We start from the raw sequence: 18,440 nt of genomic DNA on the forward strand, positions 1-18,440 counted from the left end.
CAAAGTGCCATAACGTTGTCAAAAATGATCGGAACGTCGTGAAGTTCGAACTTGATCTGTAACTTATCATGAGGAAACCACGTACCAAGTTTGAAATCATTAGCATAAAGAGTTTAGGAAAAAAAGGCCGGAAAACTGTTCTTTGCGCGACGGACTGACAGACGGAGTGCAAACCTATAGTCCCCTCCGGTGTACATAGGGGACTAATAACAGGAAATCAACAAGACTGAGCATATAACAAAACAGAGCCTCAACGGGGTTCGTAGATAGAAGATCGGAAAATTAACTATGTATGTAGATTTGCGGGAAGAATCACACTCGCTGACACAAAGACCAATAAGAATCGCTTCTCCCCTCCCTTCAGAGTTGATGAGACAAAATAAAATAGAGGTCTGCCAACAGAGAGGATGGTGTGAAAAGGGACCAGTATGAAACAACATTTTCATTACATGCAAACAAACATGAAAATAGAGAAAACAAAATCTTGATGGATGGGGAATGCCTCGTCGTCCAGGTTAACTCACTCAGACTCCAAATCATCATTTTCGTCCATGGATGTGGAAATGGGACGAGGGAAATACACCTCCTCTTCCTGTTTCTCTTCAAAACCCTTTCCAGAGCACGCTTTCTGTCGCTTTTTATTGCGACTGTGATTAGACGCTTCTTGGCTCTTGCTCTGACATTTGGGTTTCCGAGGTTTCCGAACTCCAGCCTTCACGGTTGGCATGGCCCGCTTTTGACGAACCCCCTCAACAGGGAGGCTCGAGTTATCATCACTGTTGAAAGAAAAGAAAAAACCACAACAATAACAATGCGTTAGCTGGAGAAAGGCCCGCTAGTCAGTGTATAAAAACACTCGACTAGCTCAAAAGATCAACCAAGTATGGTTAGAGCACACTCTCACAACCACATATGCACATGGGCGAAAATATTAGAACAATATATTAGAACAGCAACTGGGAGAGCGCATGCCTCCACCAGGATGAACAGTTTATGTTTTGTACCCTACCGATTAGCCAGATCTGAATCTGGACCTTAATCAAAGTCTAATCAGCTTGTTCTTCTCACCAACCCAATTCATCCACAAAGTTTAGTCATAACCCGTCGACAGCTTAGAGAAATTTTATGCTGTATATAGTTTTTGGCCCCATCTCTCAATGGGGAAGAATCACTCGCATAGTTAAAAAATAATTTATCGTATCCGGATCCAAATCTTCACCAAAATCTAATCAACTCCTCATCACACACACACACAAATATGTCCACAGAATCTAGTCCAAATCCATCCGTAATCGTTTGAGATATCCTGCTCACAGACAAACAGACTGACAAACAAGGGTAAAAACATAAGCTCTATCCACCTTTGGTGGCAGAGGTAATGAAGACACCATGCACAAAATGTCCAAAGCATCACTTGCTGGGATAGGTGATTAATGGTTTGCACTAGGCCTGGGCGATAATGGAAAAACCTATATCACGATAATGGACCTCATCATCACGATTATCGCAATATCACGATATCACGATAATATAAATAAGTAGAAAAAGACATAAAATGCCATTGCTCTCGCCATGGTTTTAGTAATTCTGCTGTACGGAGTTAAAGGCTGTCAGTCGGCCATCTTTGCTCGGATTACAAAACAAAATCTTCTGCATATTGATTCTCATGGATTGTCTTTGTGCCAAGTCTGAAGAAAATCGGTCCATGCATGTCCGAGAAATTGTTGGACACGTTTAACAAAATGGCTGCCAGTCGGCCATCTTGGATCTGATCTGGAAAAGATGATGTGCATATGTAACCCGTCATTCATTATCTGTGTGCAAAGTTTGAACAACATTGGCAAATGCATATCGGAGAAATGTTTGACGCGTTCAACATCGGGGTTTTTTATTTCGTCGCAAGAGGCATCATGTTTTCAGGTTGTCCGTCCGGCTGTCCGTCCGTCCGTGATAGGGTTTCGTTGCCGCAATAACTTCAGAACGGCGAAAGGGATCTTAGTCAAACTTGGCACAGGTATGCATAATGAGGTAAAGATGAACCGATTAGATTTTGGGGTCACGAGGTCAAAGGGCCAAGGTCATGTTCGGTAAAAATACTGTTACGTTTGTTGGGGATAGGTAGTGATATGTAGTCAGGTTGATTCGTATATGTAGGTGCTCCGGATGTCGGGTAAGAACCATGACCATGTAATAAGTTTTGTTTCGCCAAATGTCGGATAGGTGTACATCTGTCCCCGTCATGAGGGGGCGGGGCATGCTAACTAGCTTAGGGCATAAGGATAAATTCTGCCTTGTATGTCTTACCCGATGTCATTTATCCTTTGTCCCTTGTGGCACCGCAAAGGACACTGGTGCAGGAATTGCCCATTAAACCACACATAACAATAAAACCAACCAGAAGGCAGGCATCGGACACTGGGGCTGACAATCGCAGCTGGCAGGCACCAATCGATGAGTGCCTTCTTGCTCTGCCCTGGCCAATCAGCGAGTCCCTTCTTACTCCGGCCTTTCTGTTGGTCAACTCCCGTCCAATCACTGTCCTTCTGGGTGTGGCTCTCAGCCTGCCACCATGGGCAGGCCCTGCAAGCGTATCACCACTGCCATGGCAAGGTCAGCCCTGTTGCTTACACGCATGCACGCAGATACCTGATGCCTTACAGCGAAAGAATCCTGAGAAGGAAAGATGGACCACCGTGTCAAATACGCCATAGTGAGAAGAGGGAGGAGCCCCGTGTCGAAGACATCATAGTGAGACGAGGAGCCCCGTGTCGAAGACGCCATAGTGAGACGAGGGAGGAGCCCCGTGTCAAAGACGCCATAGTGAGACGAGGGAGGAGCCCCGTATCGAAGATGCCATAGTGAGACGAGGGAGGAGCACCGTGTCGAGAGACAGAGAGACACAGAGAGAGAGAGAGAGGAGAGAGAAGAGGAGAGGAGAGAGACAGACAGAGAGAGACAGATAGAGATAGAGATAGAGATAGAGATAGAGATAGAGAGAGAGAGAGAGAGAGAGAGCCTGCCAGGTGGGATTGTCAGCCCCCGTGCCTGATGCCTTGCTTCCGGTTGGTTTTTATTGTTATGTGTGGTTTAATGGGCAATTCCTGCGCTGGTGTCCTTTGTGGTGCCACAAGGGACAAAGGATAAATCACATAGGGTAAGACATACAAGGGATAATTTATCGTTCTGCCCGAAGTTAGTTAACATGCCCCGGCCCCTCATGACGGGGACAGATCTACACTTATTCGGCAAAACAAAAATTACATGGTGATGGGTCTTACCCGACATCCGGAGCACCTACCTATACGAATCTACCTGACTCTACATATCACTACCTACCCCCTACAAACGTAACAGCCCGGGCTGCGGGTTCTTCCATGTTGCCTCTGCACGTCTCCGATGGCGAGTTTGGGGCCCGACACTATTCCTGACGAGGTTCAAGCCGATTGAAATATGTGTTGAGATACACACACTCACCTCTAAGCTGTTAGTCCATGGGCTGGATAGACCCACCGTGCACCCCCCCCCCCCCCCCCCCCCAGATTCCTCACCCACTGGTATATTTTTGTCCATTAGGGTCTCCTTGATGAAAAAAAGGATGTTAACAAGGAAAATGTAGGGATGGACTTTATGTTATCACCCTATTTTCATAGGTACCCCCTAGACGACATTTTGCGATTTTTGAATATTAAATTTAAGGGGGTATGGTTACTTTTTTGGCTAGTATGTCAGTATCAACAATCTGATCATTACAATTTATATATCATTTAAAAGGTAATTTAATTACCTCTCCAATGGTGTATTAATATTTCAGCTACCACCACTACTCATACATCTACAACCGTTCGAAGTGAATATATATCGACAAGTCTCATAAAACATCGAAAATATCCCCTCGTATACCAAAACATATTTTTAAATATATATTTTAAACAGGTACACGCTATTAATGAGTATTTATAAGATGGAAACACATACAAGAAGATAATCAAAACATATTTTGACTTTCAGATTATTATAAGCCTCAGGAAAATGTGAAAAACCAAGATGGCCGCCAAATCGTCATACGAAAATCTGTAAATTCTCATATTTTCCCTCTCAGATGAGATACATACATGAATGAAAGTTCCTTTTGTATATTTTCAGACCCAAGGAATCCATTTACACCAATGTGTTTAGAAAATAAGTACAACTTATCAAGATGGCAGCCATGTCCAATTGAAAATTGCTAAACATCAATTATGTTTTAACATTTTTGTACCATAGTGAAATTATCGTTACAACAATGAAAGGTTGTTTTGTACAGTTTATGACCGAATCCTGTTTTTGTATCATTTCAGGTTTTTGTTCAATAACGATGTGTAGCCCGTGATCAAGATGAAACAGACTAAAATACGCAAATGTGATCAAGAGCATGGAGATGACCCTGTAGATCAGCCTGATATCTGTGTCATCCATTTCACAGACTCTTCGCCGGAAAACTTCACTTACCTTACACAAGAAAGACTCGACAAGCTTCAAGAGATTTGCAAAAAACGACTCTCACAAGCAGCAACGCCTATGCCGTATCGAATGCCCGATGTCTGTTCCCAGGTTCCAGACACACTCACAAGTCGGCATGGTTACCACCGTCACTGCTATCAAAGGTTCACCATGAACCTCAATCGCTTATGCGGAGCTTCCTCTGTAGATGAGCCCAGTACATCTCGCCCAGTACATGATGAGCCCAGTACATCTGCTTATATGAGCCCATCATATAAGCAGCACAGCAGTGTTGCATTACAGCTGTTGGTCTGAGCGGAACCCACTGGTGCTATAGATATTGAAAATTTGATGATACCCTATCACTCCAGTTCCATACAGCATGGGTACCGCAGACGGATTCCTGGCCAAGACAGACAAAGCGAAGGGTCTGCAATATCTCCTGAAGGATACAGAAGATGTTCCACTACCAAGAGCTGATACCCTAATTATTCAAGATGGCAATGCCTTATTTCACACCTTGCAGGACATCCCAGGCAATTTCCAACAAATCGCTTACAGAATATATGATGCTATGCCCAAGCAGAACGACATTGTATTCAGCCACAGACATGTACAAAGCTCAATCGGTGAAGGGGATGGAACGTGAAAGACGAGGATGCGGAGACAAGTTGATTATCCGTGGACCACTGACAAAGAAACCCATCAATTGGAAGCTCTTCTTAATGAATGATCACAACAAAATACAACTGAGCCAAGTTCTGAGTGATGTTTGGAGTGAGAACGAATTCGCTTCAAAACTGCTCCAGCATAAGATGGTTGTCGTAGTTGAAGGACATGCCTACATGTTGAGCTCAGATGATGGAAACACAATGAAAAGAACTGAAATTACTTCCCTGTATTCAACACAAGAGGAGACAGACACACAAGTCATCATATACTGTCTCTATGCACAAGAGAGAGAGGATACCAGGTTGTACGTATCCGAAGTCCAGATAGCGATGTGTTCTTCATTGCTCTTCATCACGCTCCGAACCTAGATGTAATACTGCTATTCGACACAGGCTCTGAAAATAAAAAGCGGCTCATAAATGTCACAGATCTTGGACATGGCTATGGTCAACAGTTCTGCACTGCCGTGATGGCCTTACATGCATTTACGCACTGTGATACCACTAGTGCCTTCAAGGGCATTGGGAAAATACGGCCAATTAAAGTGCTCCAAAAGATGCCAGCATTCCAGTCTGTATGTGCGAGCCTTGGAGACGAATGGACTGTTCCTGAAGCTGTGTACACTGAATTGGAGGCATTCAACGTGTGCTATCTACGGGAAACCCCGGTATAAGAAGGTAGACAACTTACGCTACGCAATGCTTAAGGAGAAATGTGGCAGTCCTGATGGAGCAGTTAATCTCGGTCGGAATATTGACCTCAGCCAGCTTCCCCCTTGCATAACAGTACTGCATCAGCATATTAGGCGAGTAAACTACCAGGTGGCCATCTGGAAGAGGGCACACGTTCCACAACCTGATGTCCCAAGTCCTGCAGACGGTAATGGTTGGAAAGTTGGAAAAGGTGACAAGCTTGAACCGGTGTGGTTTGAAGGAGACGCACTACCTGTCGACCGTGCGGATGTAGATAGTGATACCGACACCGAGGACTCAGATGATTCGGGTGCCTCCGATGAGGATGAAGATGAAGGAGTCGACGACTTCTCGCAAGACGATGATGACAGTGATGATGATGATGGCACTTAGCCAGCTGTTTCATGAAAGAGTTTGCTCTTTGATATTGCAAAAACATTGTTAATCAATTAGGAATACTTTCACAATATAATTATGTATATTATGTTTCTGCAGATGTGATTTACCATGTTACTGTCCACATTAATTACCTGGTCATTTAATTCAGTATTACCAGAATGAAATGTCTTTGTATTTTGTTATTTGCCATTCGGTAGTTGACCTGCCTTGGTTTTACCAATTTTTAGTTGTTATTGTGCATTGTGCAAAAAAACAACAACCACGGTTCCCGAAAAAGGCCAACCCCCGCTTTGCGGGGAAAAATGGCCTCTAAAGGTGGTTATTTTTTTTATTATATATTGTGCAGAGTCGACATGTTTTTAACCATAATATGATCCATTAAGGTGTCGACAGGGTTGTAAAACTTCCATATCACTCACTCACTCACATTGTATTTTGTTTTGATTTCCGTGGGTGATTAAATATTGAATCCCCCGGACGAAAGTCGGGAACACCGTGGTTTAGGGTTACGCGGCGTCCGAGAGATTTCCTTGCGACCGCTCTGCAGTCTGCAAATGTGAACATGGTGAATGGATTTTGATCATATTTGGTATTAATCATGGTTACGAAAGGTTACGAAACATAGTTTTGTATTTGTTATTTTAGTACTGCATATTATTATTATCAATTATCACGAATGTTTAGCAATTTTCAATTGGACATGGCTGCCATCTTGATAAGTTGTACTTATTTTCTAAACACATTGGTGGAAATGGATTCCTTGGGTCTGAAAACATACAAAAGGAACTTTCATTCATGTATGTATCTCATCTGAGAGGGAAAATATGAGAATTTACAGATTTTCATATGACGATTTGGCGGCCATCTTGGTTTTTCACATTTTCCTGAGGCTTATAATAATCTGAAAGTCAAAATATGTTTTGATTATCTTCTTGTATGTGTTTCCATCTTATAAATACTCATTAATAGCGTGTACCTGTTTAAAAAAAAATATTAAAAAATATGTTTTGGTATACGAGGGGATATTTTCGATGTTTTATGAGACTTGTCGATATATATTCACTTTGAACGGTTGTAGATGTATGAGTAGTGGTGGTAGCTGAAATATTAATACACCATTGGAGAGGTAATTCAATTACCTTTTAAATGATATATAAATTGTAATGATCAGATTGTTGAAACTGACATACTAGCCAAAAAAGTAACCATACCCCCTTAAATTTAATATTCAAAAATCGCAAAATGTCGTCGAAAGGTACCTATGAAAATAGTGTGGTTTAGGGTTACGCGGCGGGCTGCACGGGGTTATGGGCTGACAATCATACCTGGCAGGCACCAATCGATGAGTGCCTTCTTGCTCCACCCTGCCAATGAGCGAGTACCTTCTTACTCCGGCCTTCCGGTTTATCAACTCCCGCCCAATCGCTGTCCTTCTGGGCATGGCTCTCGGCCTACCACCATAGGCAGGCCCTGCAAGCGTATCACCACTGCTACAGCAAGGCCAGCCCTGTTGCTTACACGCCTGCACAGATACCTGATGCCTTACAGTGAAGGAATCCTTAGAAGGAAAGATGGACCACCGTGTCGAAGACGCCATAGGGAGATGAGGGAGGAGAGAGAAAGAGAGATAGAGTGAAAGAGAGAAAGAGAGAAAGAGAGAAAGAGCGAAAGAGAGAAAGAGCGAAAGAGAGAAAGAGCAAAAGAGCGAAAGAGAGAAAGCCTGCCAGGCGGGATTGTCAGCCCCAGTGCCCGATGCCTGGCTTCCGCTTGGTTTTTATTGTTATGTGTGGTTTAATGGGCAATTCCTGCGCTGGTGTCCTTTATGGTGCCACTAGGGACAAAGGATAAATCACATAGGGTAAGACATACAAGGGATAATTTATCCTTCTGCCCGAAGCTAGTTAAATGCCCCGCCCCCTCATGACGGGGACAGATATACACTTATCCGACATTCGGAAAAACAAAAATTACATGGTGATGGGTCTCACCCGACATCCGCAGCACCTACCTATACGAATCTACCTGACTCTACATATCACTCACTACCTTCCCCCTACAAACGTAACAGCCAGGGCTGCGGGTTCTTCCATGTTGCCTCTGCACGTCTCCGATGGCGAGTTTGGGGCCCGACACTATTCCTGACGAGGTTCAAGCCGATTGAAATATGTGTTGAGATACACACTCACCTCTAAGCTGTCTAGCCTCGGCTCGAATCCCGACCCAGCTATAAACTGTCAGTTTGGCGTTTCACAGGTAGGGTGATTTATCAATGTATGTGCCATCTCTCGGATGGACGTTAAACTCTGTGTCCCATCTGCCAGCATGGGTTGGTGGAAGTTAAAGATCCCCTGGTGTTCCTCGCAAGGAGTAGGCAAGTATGGCAGCACCATGGCTAGGTGAACTAACTCGGTGAATGTCAGGCTTGGCCAGTGGGTTCGTGAATGACTTGGGCCAAGCTTTCCCCGGCCGACCCCACAAGGTGGGATAAATAGTGGCCGTTGAAAAACAACAACTTTGATGTTGAACTTCGTGAATAATAATTGCCAATCAATCCCTCGTCATGCCAAAAATGTAATAAACACATAAATAAAGGAAACAACGTCGCCATTTTCCCCTCTCGTCCAGTCCATCGCGAAGGGTGAGAGGAGAGAGGAACGAAATTATCTGCTTGACCTTGTGCTCAATGGCAAAACCACACACACCGAGCCCACTCACCTTCTCTATGTTTAACATGATGTTGCCTTGAGTACTCAATTTTGCGCAAAGACAAAGCGAACTCAAACGGATCGGCATCGATTCGACAATGGCAGCAGGTGTGGTGCCTTCATTAATCGGTTGTTTGTTTTTAAATTTTATTGTTTAATAATATACCATTTAAATTACATCCTGGAGAATATACATTCCATATTACTCGTGCGTGTGTGTATAATATATATTGAAGTTTTGACTTTTTCAACATATTTCAACATACAGCTATTTGATATTCATTTCAACAATATTGATAGATAAAGGTGATATAATATAACAAATATCATGAAACATTTACATTTTGTAGTCCATTGTATAATTTAAATAAGCATAAATGCAAATTTCGCATGTGGAAAAAGTAAGTACACCCCTACATTTATCACTACTTCAAATACCTAAAATTAGAATCAGGTGCACCCGCTCAGGTGCAAATGAATAGAACATCGTCAGAGAGGATCTTGGAGGAACCTGTCTTATTTAAACCTCAGACATTAATTTTGGTTTGCTCTTTGTTGTTGAAGTGTGCGGCGTCACCATGCCTAGATCAAAAGAGCTATCTGAGGCCTTCAGAAAGAAGGTTGTAGATGCCTACGAGTCTGGGAAGGGATTTAAAAAGATCTCCAAACAATTTGAAATCAATCATTCGACTGTCCGGAAGATCATCTACAAGTGGAGAAGATTCCAAACAACTGCCAACTTGTTCAGGCCAGGCCGCCCCATCAAGTTCAGACCGCAAGATGCTGAAAGAAGTCTCTAAGAACCCCAGAATGTCATCACGGGACCTACAGGTAGCTCTTGCCACTGTTGATGTCAAAGTGCACGAGTCTACCATTACAAAGAGGCGGCACAAATTTGATCTACATGGGAGGTGTGCCAGGAGGAAACCTTTGCTGTCCAGAAAGAACATCAGGGCAAGACTAAAGTTTGCCAATGAACACCTAGGCAAAGACCAGCACTTCTGGAACAATGTGCTCCGGACAGATGAGTCAAAGGTGGAGCTATTTGGCCACAGTACCAGAAGACATGTTTGGCGAAAACCAAAGACAGCATTTGACCACAAGAACCTGATACCAACTGTAAAGCATGGTGGTGGAAATATTATGGTTTGGGGCAGCTTTGCTGCATCAGGGCCTGGGCAGCTTACCATCATAGAATCTACTATGAATTCTTCATTGTACCAGAGGGTGCTTGAGGATAATGTGAGGTCATCTGTCGGAAAATTGAAGCTCAACCGAAGGTAGACCTTGCAACATGACCCTAAACATACCAGTAAATCCACCAAGGAATGGCTGAAAAGAAAGAAATGGAGGGTTCTGGAATGGCCAAGTCAAAGCCCGGATCTAAATCCCATCGAGATCTTGTGGGGGGATTTGAAACGAGCTGTGCGTGCAAGAAACCCCTCAAACATCGCACAGCTGAAAGAATTCTGCATGGAGGTGTGGGAAAAATTTCTCCCAGTCGATGTCAGAGACTGATAGACAGTTATAAGAAACGCCTACTTGAGGTTGTTTCTGCCAAAGGGGGCAATACCACCTATTAGAGCCAAGGGTGTACTTACTTTTTCCACATGCGAAATTTGCATTTATGTTTATTTAAATTATACAATGGACTACAAAATGTAAATGTTTCATGATATTTGTTATATTATATCACCTTTATCTATCAATATTGTTGAAATGAAGATCAAATAGCTGTATGTTGAAATATGTTGAAAAAGTCAAAACTTTACATGGGGTGTACTTACTTTTTCACGTGACTGTATATATACACACATACACATTATATATATATATATATATATATATATATATATATATATATATATATATATATATACAGTGATCCCTCGTTTATCGCGGGGGTTACGTTCCAGAACCCCCCGCGATAGACGAAAATCCGCGAAGTAGCGACCATATTTTTATTTTATTATTTATATATATTTTAAAGCTTTATGACCCTCCCCACACTCTTATTAACCTTTCCCACACTCTTATTAACCTTTCTCACACTCTTATTAACCTTTCCCATACTCTTATAAACACTTCCTATACTCTTAAACACTTTTTACACTCTTAAACATACGTAATTTTAACAACATATAAAATTCTAATGGGTACTCACCATTGAAGATACTTTAGCGACCCATGGGTTCCCCAAGCAAGACCAGCATCAGAATCTCCTTGCTCCAGCCGGTGACGTCACCGGCGGGGATCCCCGGCGTCAGAGTGGCTGGTCACGTGACCGCCAAAGCGTGCCGCACGTGCGGGTATAATCAGCTACACCTGTTGATCACGTGACCGCCGAAGCACGCCACGCTTGAGAGGCGTGGCTTTCGGTTTCGGTTTATGGTTGTGCTTTATAATGCAGCCCGATAAACGGGCTTTACAGTGTTCCCGAGTTGGTTTTGAGAATAAATATCTTCTCGGACGAGTTTGTGTCTTGCCCGTCATTTCGTCCGTATCAAGCAAGAGCCCCGGCTCTTCAATACTACAATTTGCGTGATGAAGATGATGATGAATTAGCTGTGCAGTACTGATGACGATGAAGGTGATGACGATGATGAATGTACTGCACAGCCAGAAAGAGCATTACAGTTACCCATTACGTGGGTAACTAGCGCAAGTGGAAGCTGCCGCATCTGCGTTTTCCATACGCACGACTCTTTGTCTCTTTGTCTACCCTTCTACTGTACACTATGTACAGTATTTTATTTCTTGTAATATGTTTTAATGACTGTATTTTTCTTATTTTTTTACGTTTTTTAATTTTTTAGGCTAGAAAATGCTTATTTTACCACAAAAATATTTAAAATAATAGTATATAAAAATACATTTATACCGCAAAATCCCGCGATATAGCGAAAAATCCGCGATATAATTTTACATATACTAGCGAGAAAAACCCGCGATGTACCGAAGCCGCGAAAAGTGAACCGCGAGGGATGACTGTATATATATATATATATATATATATATATATATATATATATATATATATATATATATATATATATATAAACAAATATAAACAGTGCATTCAGAAAGTATTCAGACCCCTTCACTTTTTTCACATTTTGTTATGTTGCAGCCTTATGCTGAAATCGTTTAAATTCATTTTCCCCCTCATCAATCCACACTCAATACCCCATAACGACAAAGAGAAAACAGGATTTTGGAAAGTTTTGCAAATTTATTAAAAATAAAAAACGGAAATATCACATTTACATAAGTATTCAGACCCTTTGCTATAACACTTGAAATTTAGCTCAGGTGTCTCCCATTTCTCTTGATCATCTTTGAGATGTTTCTACACCTTGATTGGAGTCCACCTGTGGTAAATTCAATTGATTGGACATGATTTGGAAAGGCACACACCTGTCTATATATATATAAGGTCTCACAGCTGACAATGCATATCAGAGAAAAAACCAAGCCATGAGGTCGAAGAAACTGCCTGCAGAGCTCAGAGGCAGGATTGTGTCGAGGCACAGATCTGGGGAAGACTACAAAAAAATTCTGCTGCATTGAAGGTTCCCAAGAGCACAGTGGCCTCCATAATTCTTAAATGGAAGAAGTTTGGAACAACCAGGACTTTTCCTCGAGCTGGCCGCCCGGCCAAACTGAGCAATCGGGGGAGAAGGGCCTTGGTAAGAGAGGTGACCAAGAACCCGATGGTCACTCTGGCTGAGCTCCAGAGATCCTGTGTGGAGATGGGAGAAACTTCCAGAAGGACAACCATCACTGCAACACTCCACCAATCTGGGCTTTATGGCAGAGTGGCCAGACGGAGGCTAAACAGTTCAATCTTGGTTTCATCAGACCACAAAATCTTGTTTCTCACAGTCTGAGAGTCCTTTAGGTGGTTTTTTGCAAACTTTGCTAAGCAGGCTTTCATGTGTCTTTCACTGAGGAGAGGCTTCCGTATGGCCACTCTCTGAGCTCCTGTCTCTGAGCTCTGCAGGCAGTTCCTTCGACCTCATGGCTTGGTTTTTGCTCTGATATGCATTGTCAGCTGGGAGACCTTATATAGACAGGTGTGTGCCTTTCCAAATCATGTCAAATCAATTCAATTTACCACAGGTGGACTCCAATAAAGGTGTAGAAACATCTCAAAGATGATCAAGAGAAATGGGAGGCTCTGGAGCTAAATTTCAAGTGTCATAACAAAGGGTGTGAATACTTATGTCAATGTGATATTTCAGTTTTTTCTTTTTAATAAATTTGAAAAACTTTCTGAAATCCTGTTTTCTCTTTGTCATTATGGCATATTGAGTGGAGATTGATGAGGGAAAAAATGAATTTAAACGATTTCAGCATAAGGCTGCAACATAACAAAATGTGAAAAAAGTGAAGGGGTCTGAATACTTTCTGAATGCACTGTATATATTTAGTTTCTCTCAAAAGATATACCCGTATTAAATGCAGCCGTATTAAATATATATATCATCTGCATTATTTTATAACGCTGCATTTAAATAAAAAAAAAACACCTTTAGAGGCCATTTTTCCCCGCAAAGCGGGGGTTGGCCTTTTTCGGGAACCGTGGTTGTTTTTTGGTCCCCTTTTTGAAGGAATGTTTTACGGCCGGATGCCCTTCCTGACGCCAACCCTTTTTGCCGCCTTTAACGACAAACAGGGAATTACCAGTGAACTGGTACTCAATTAGCCGACCTCGGAAGGATGACAGGCTGAGTCAACCCCCCTGGCGTTAATTCAGCGATCGACCGGGATTCGAACCCAGGATCCTAGGATCCTAAGCTGGCACCCTAGCCGCTAAGCCAACGCCAGGCTGCATTTAATACAGGTATATCTTTTGAGAGAAACTAAACACACTAACCGCTCAAAGCAGTCAGCACACCATCAATATCCGGGCTCAAGGTGCGTTCTACTGACTGCGCATGCACAGCACCTATCGTGATTATTAATCTCTCCATTATCGTTATCGCGATAGTAAATCTAAAGCACAATTATCGCCCAATCGCGATTATGGCCCATCACTAGTTATAAGTCTCTGAGTGTGGGAGGTCGGCGGTTCAAACCCAATGCTGGCCAAGTCAAAACAAATACTTTTAAAATGGCACGTGCTTTTTCCTTGCTTAATGCTCAGCATTTAAAATAAAATTAAAGAGCATGGCCAAACAACCATGTCAGACTTTATGAGATTCATGGCATCCTCCTGCATTGAAGTTCCTTGTAAGGGAACTCGTATTATAATATGGCTGCATATGCGGAGCCAGCTGGGGTGCGGGTTGTTGCACATTGTGTGGTATAAATGCTGTTACTTTCATGTTGGTGAAGGAGTGGTTAAGCATAGTGTTCCTCTCTTTCCACATTGACCACGATCATAAAAAACAGGATACTGCATCGCAAGATCTAATCGCCATTTTTTTTCTCAAGATTTTAATATGCAATGGAGGGAGAGGGATGTGCTCATACTCTTGTCAGTGTCAGATAATTCACAAAACGCTGTGGATGTTTGAAGGCTACTACAGCAGCCTTAACATGCAAGATAATAAAGATGAAAGGTCAATGATGATGACGACAATAATGAAGATGAGAGGTCAAGGATGATGATAATGATGTCGAAGTGGTGTCAAGGATGGTGATAATGATGCACATGGGCTAAGAGAGATTGCAAAAAAATAGAAGCGCTCATGTCAATAAGCAAAATTTTGCAGTGTGATGGAATGGTGGATGGAAGATAAAATGAATGCAAAGGTGGAGCACAGGTGTTGAAAGAAAAATGACCAACCTTTGATCAGACACCACCTCAACGTGAGATTTCCCACCGAGTTCAGTATCCTTCCTTTTTCTCTGCAGATGCTGAGTTTTGGGAATGCGATCGGGCGAGCTTTGGGACGAGGAGGCCAGTCGATTAGACAAGCGCGTTGATCGTTTGGAAGGTGAGGCATGGCGAGATAAGTGATGGCAATTCGACACCTGGCGTTTACGTTGGCAAGGTGATGGTTTGGAGCGGGGTGAACTATGTTGAAATGAATTATTGCGAATCAAATTTTGGGTTGCACTGGTTTCTTTCAAGGAAGCTGATGCTCTTGCAGTAGTACTTCGCGTCACACAAGTTTGTAACGTATTACTACGCACAGCCCTTTGCATCTGTTGAGACTTTTGCTTCGTCTGTAATTCGGTCTCATCATCTTGGCTTCCATTTTTACAATTGTTATACGACACATTTTTCTTCCTTTTCTTCCCTAAAACTAAAAGGAAATGGAATGAGAGAAAAATAAACAAAAAAAAGCAGCTGAACAATCGAAAGGAAAGCAAAAAAGGTCAATGAAGAAATATTTTTTTTAAGGGAAGAGGGCATTGGCTTGTTTATTGCAATCAAAGCAAATGCTTCATTAAAATGTGATCCCAGGTTCAAATCATAACATACACTTTTATCACTAAACGATATTCATTTAAAAATTCATAAATAGCCCACAATTTCCTTTTGCTATATGCAAAGTCAAGCCTGAGAAGCTATTATAACAGTCCAAGTGAGGAATAATCAGAAGGATTACATTCTTACCAGCACTGTCCAGACCCTCTCGATTGTCTGGCACACTCGCAGTGGCTTGCGTTTTGCATTTTGCATCAACCACAGCTTTTGAATTGCCAGCTGTTACCCGATTCTTTCTAGGTAAATGCTCAACTTCAGCTTTCTGCTTTAATGAGGTTGGCTTTGTAGTTGCAGAAGGCCTAGATGTCACACGTGCAAGTTTGGCTTTCACGGTGTTGCAAATCTTCCCACTCTTCTTTGGAACATGCCTCGTGGTGTTTGTTGTTTGCTTTGTTATTTTATTTGTGCATTCTCTTTGTATTATGGAGTCATCACATTCATTGCTCGAAAACAGCTTGTTGCTGTCATTGTCATTGCTGAGCAGAGTTGAAAAGCAGGAATGATTTTCTTCTGTTTCCTCCTCGATGTCAAACTCTTCTTTAGAGCAGGGCTCAGCCTGCAATATGGTGTTGTACTTGAGCTTCATAACCTCTGACTGAGTCGTCACATAACTGTTAAAGCTAAGGAGGGTGTCAAAACGGAAGGATTAGAAAAATACAATGGCAACAAGCTGGTCGATAGAGATAGTAGAAAACAAGAGTAAATAAACAATGATAAAAAGAAGAACTAGAACGGCACACGGTAGAGCGCATACCTCCGCCACGCCAAATTGTTAAGGTTTTGTATCCCACTGATAGGCCAGATTTGCATCCGGACCATTCGTCCATGTCCCGCACCAAAATCTAACCGGCTTGTCCTTGTCACCAACCCAACACATCCACCAGGTTTTTTCATAAACTGTCCACAACTTTGAAATATCGGGCTACATATCGTTTTTGGCCCGAACACTCAATGATGAAGAATTACTTATGAAATTTAAAAAATGATCGCATCCAGAACTTGATCTTCACCAAAATAGAGTTAATTCGTCATCACACACGAACATTTCCACCAAATTTCATCCAAATCCGTCAATAACTTGGAGATATCCTGCTGACAAACAAAGACAAACAGACAGGGGTGAAACATAACCTCCGTGTACTGTTACGGATTAGTCACTTCCGTTGTGGTGGTTTTCATCCACTGTAAACATTTTTGATTCCATGTACTATTATTGTTTTTAAAAGGTTTATTGTTTATGAACTGTTTTCAAAAGGTGAAAAGTTAGAGTTAAAAGAAACAGGAAACCGGATCGGGAACGGGATGACGACGAAGAGGGAGAAGAGAAAAAGAAGGCGGAGCGAGTGAGTCGGACAATAAGGAGCCGAGCTACTTGCGGTCTGGAGTGAACGTTGGCGAGCAAGAGTCACGAGGGAACTTTTGGTTTCCCGGGAAAGGGATTCCTGCGACAGAGTTGTTATCGCTGTGACAGATCAACCTGCGTGTCAAGTTTTGCGGTGGATTCTGAGGAGAATCATCGTCATCATTGTCGTGCCGTTCCACCAAGAGACCGGGCCGTCGGCCATTTTGACTTGCGCAGGACTTGCACTTCGCTCAGGGTTTCGTCTCGTTTCGACCATTTTCACCACATTCAGACGTCGATCTGAGGTGTGCGTGTGTGTGACGTGGCTTTTGAGTGGAACGTCTGCGTGTCGCCGACTGTGAGCCGTGAAACGTCAATACACGAGGGTGTGATTTCCCAGTCGCCTGGAGGGCGCCTTTGGATTTCCCAGTCGCCTTGAGGGCGCCTTTACGCAGCTTTGGCCGCGTGACTGACTGTAATCCGAACGGGATTCTGCTCGATTGGACATCGTTCTGACGATCGAGGTTCAACTTGGGTTTGAAGCCGGGAAAGAGACATTGGGAATGTTCTTGGTTCACTCACTTGGAGCACAGTGAGTTATATATTACAAAACTGATGGTACCATCATAGGATATTGATTGTACTTTTGATTAATATTATTGTTGTACTGTTATTCTTGTGTGATCTTAATACAATATTTGTTTGTGAGTAACAATTGGTGTGGCTTCACCATTGATCTTTGACATACAGAATAACACATTTTTCTGCCGTGACTCCTCTCGGGGCTCGGAGGTACACCGTGACCAGGGGGTCGGGGAGGAGCACGTAGCAGTACCTTTGGTGGAGGAGGTAATTACAATAGCTTCTCCCTCGCTTCAGAGTTGGCAAGACAAAATACAATAAAGGTCTAGTAGCAGAGAAGATGTGAAAAAGAACCAACATGAAAAAAGAAACATGAATACAAGAGCGAAAACAAAATCATGAGCATCGATGGGGAACGCCTTGTCATCTCATTTTAACTCACTCAGTCTCCAAATCGCCATTTTCATCCATGGACATGGAACTGGTGTTTGCCAAATACATCTCCTCTTCCTGTTGCTCTTTTTCAAAAACCTTTGCAGAGCTCGCCTTCTGTCGCTTCTGATTTGGACGGTGATTAAATGCTTCTTGGCCCTTGCTCTGACCTTTGGGTTTCCAAACTCCAGCATTCACTGTTGACAAGGTCTGCTTTTGAAGAACCCTCTGATCAGGGATGCTCAAGTTATCACTGTGGAAAAAAAAGAAATCACAAAGCAATAGGTTAGGTGAAGAAAGGCATGCTTGCTCTTGATGAGCACCTGATGATCTGAAAAGGTCAACAACTTCATAGACATGATCGGAAAAAATAAAATAAATTGAACTACCACTTTATAACTGCTTTTTTTTTTTTTTTTTTGCTGGCAGTGTTAACTGGTTTCCTCCACCTTCCCACTTTGCTACAACCCCGCTTTCATCGGACACACGTGACACATGACGTCCTCCATATAAAACTGAATTTAGTATTGTATTTTAACTTTTTTTAAAGAGGCGTCTTTTGGGTCCTTGGGGTCTTTCGAGTCCTCGAGGTCTTTTGGATCCTCAGGCTCTCTGGTTCTTCAGCATATTTAAGGGTCTTCGGGGGGCATTTTGGGGGTATTGGTTGTCTTAAGGGTATTGGGGGACAAAGGTTC

At 42.6% G+C, this 18,440-nt stretch overlaps 1 protein-coding gene across 4 annotated transcripts in view; it reads right to left on the reverse strand.

The window, feature by feature from the left end:
- LOC137421807 (uncharacterized) overlaps positions 1–18,440 on the reverse strand; it is a 155,600-nt gene that overhangs the window by 33,895 nt on the left and 103,265 nt on the right. For all 4 annotated transcript variants that reach the window (XM_078773246.1, XM_078773248.1, XM_078773247.1 and 1 more), the window contains 4 exons: positions 17,756–17,998; positions 15,519–16,009; positions 14,742–15,204; positions 525–776 (listed from right to left, as the gene is read on the reverse strand). In XM_078773246.1, coding sequence (XP_078629372.1) covers positions 525–776; positions 14,742–15,204; positions 15,519–16,009; positions 17,756–17,998 — 1,449 coding nt within the window. The remainder of the gene's footprint in view (positions 1–524; positions 777–14,741; positions 15,205–15,518; positions 16,010–17,755; positions 17,999–18,440) is intronic.

Source organism: Myxine glutinosa, chromosome 2 (assembly GCF_964187855.1).
Source record: "Myxine glutinosa chromosome 2, kmMyxGlut1.1, whole genome shotgun sequence".
In the NCBI taxonomy this organism is placed as follows: Eukaryota; Metazoa; Chordata; class Myxini; order Myxiniformes; family Myxinidae; genus Myxine; species Myxine glutinosa.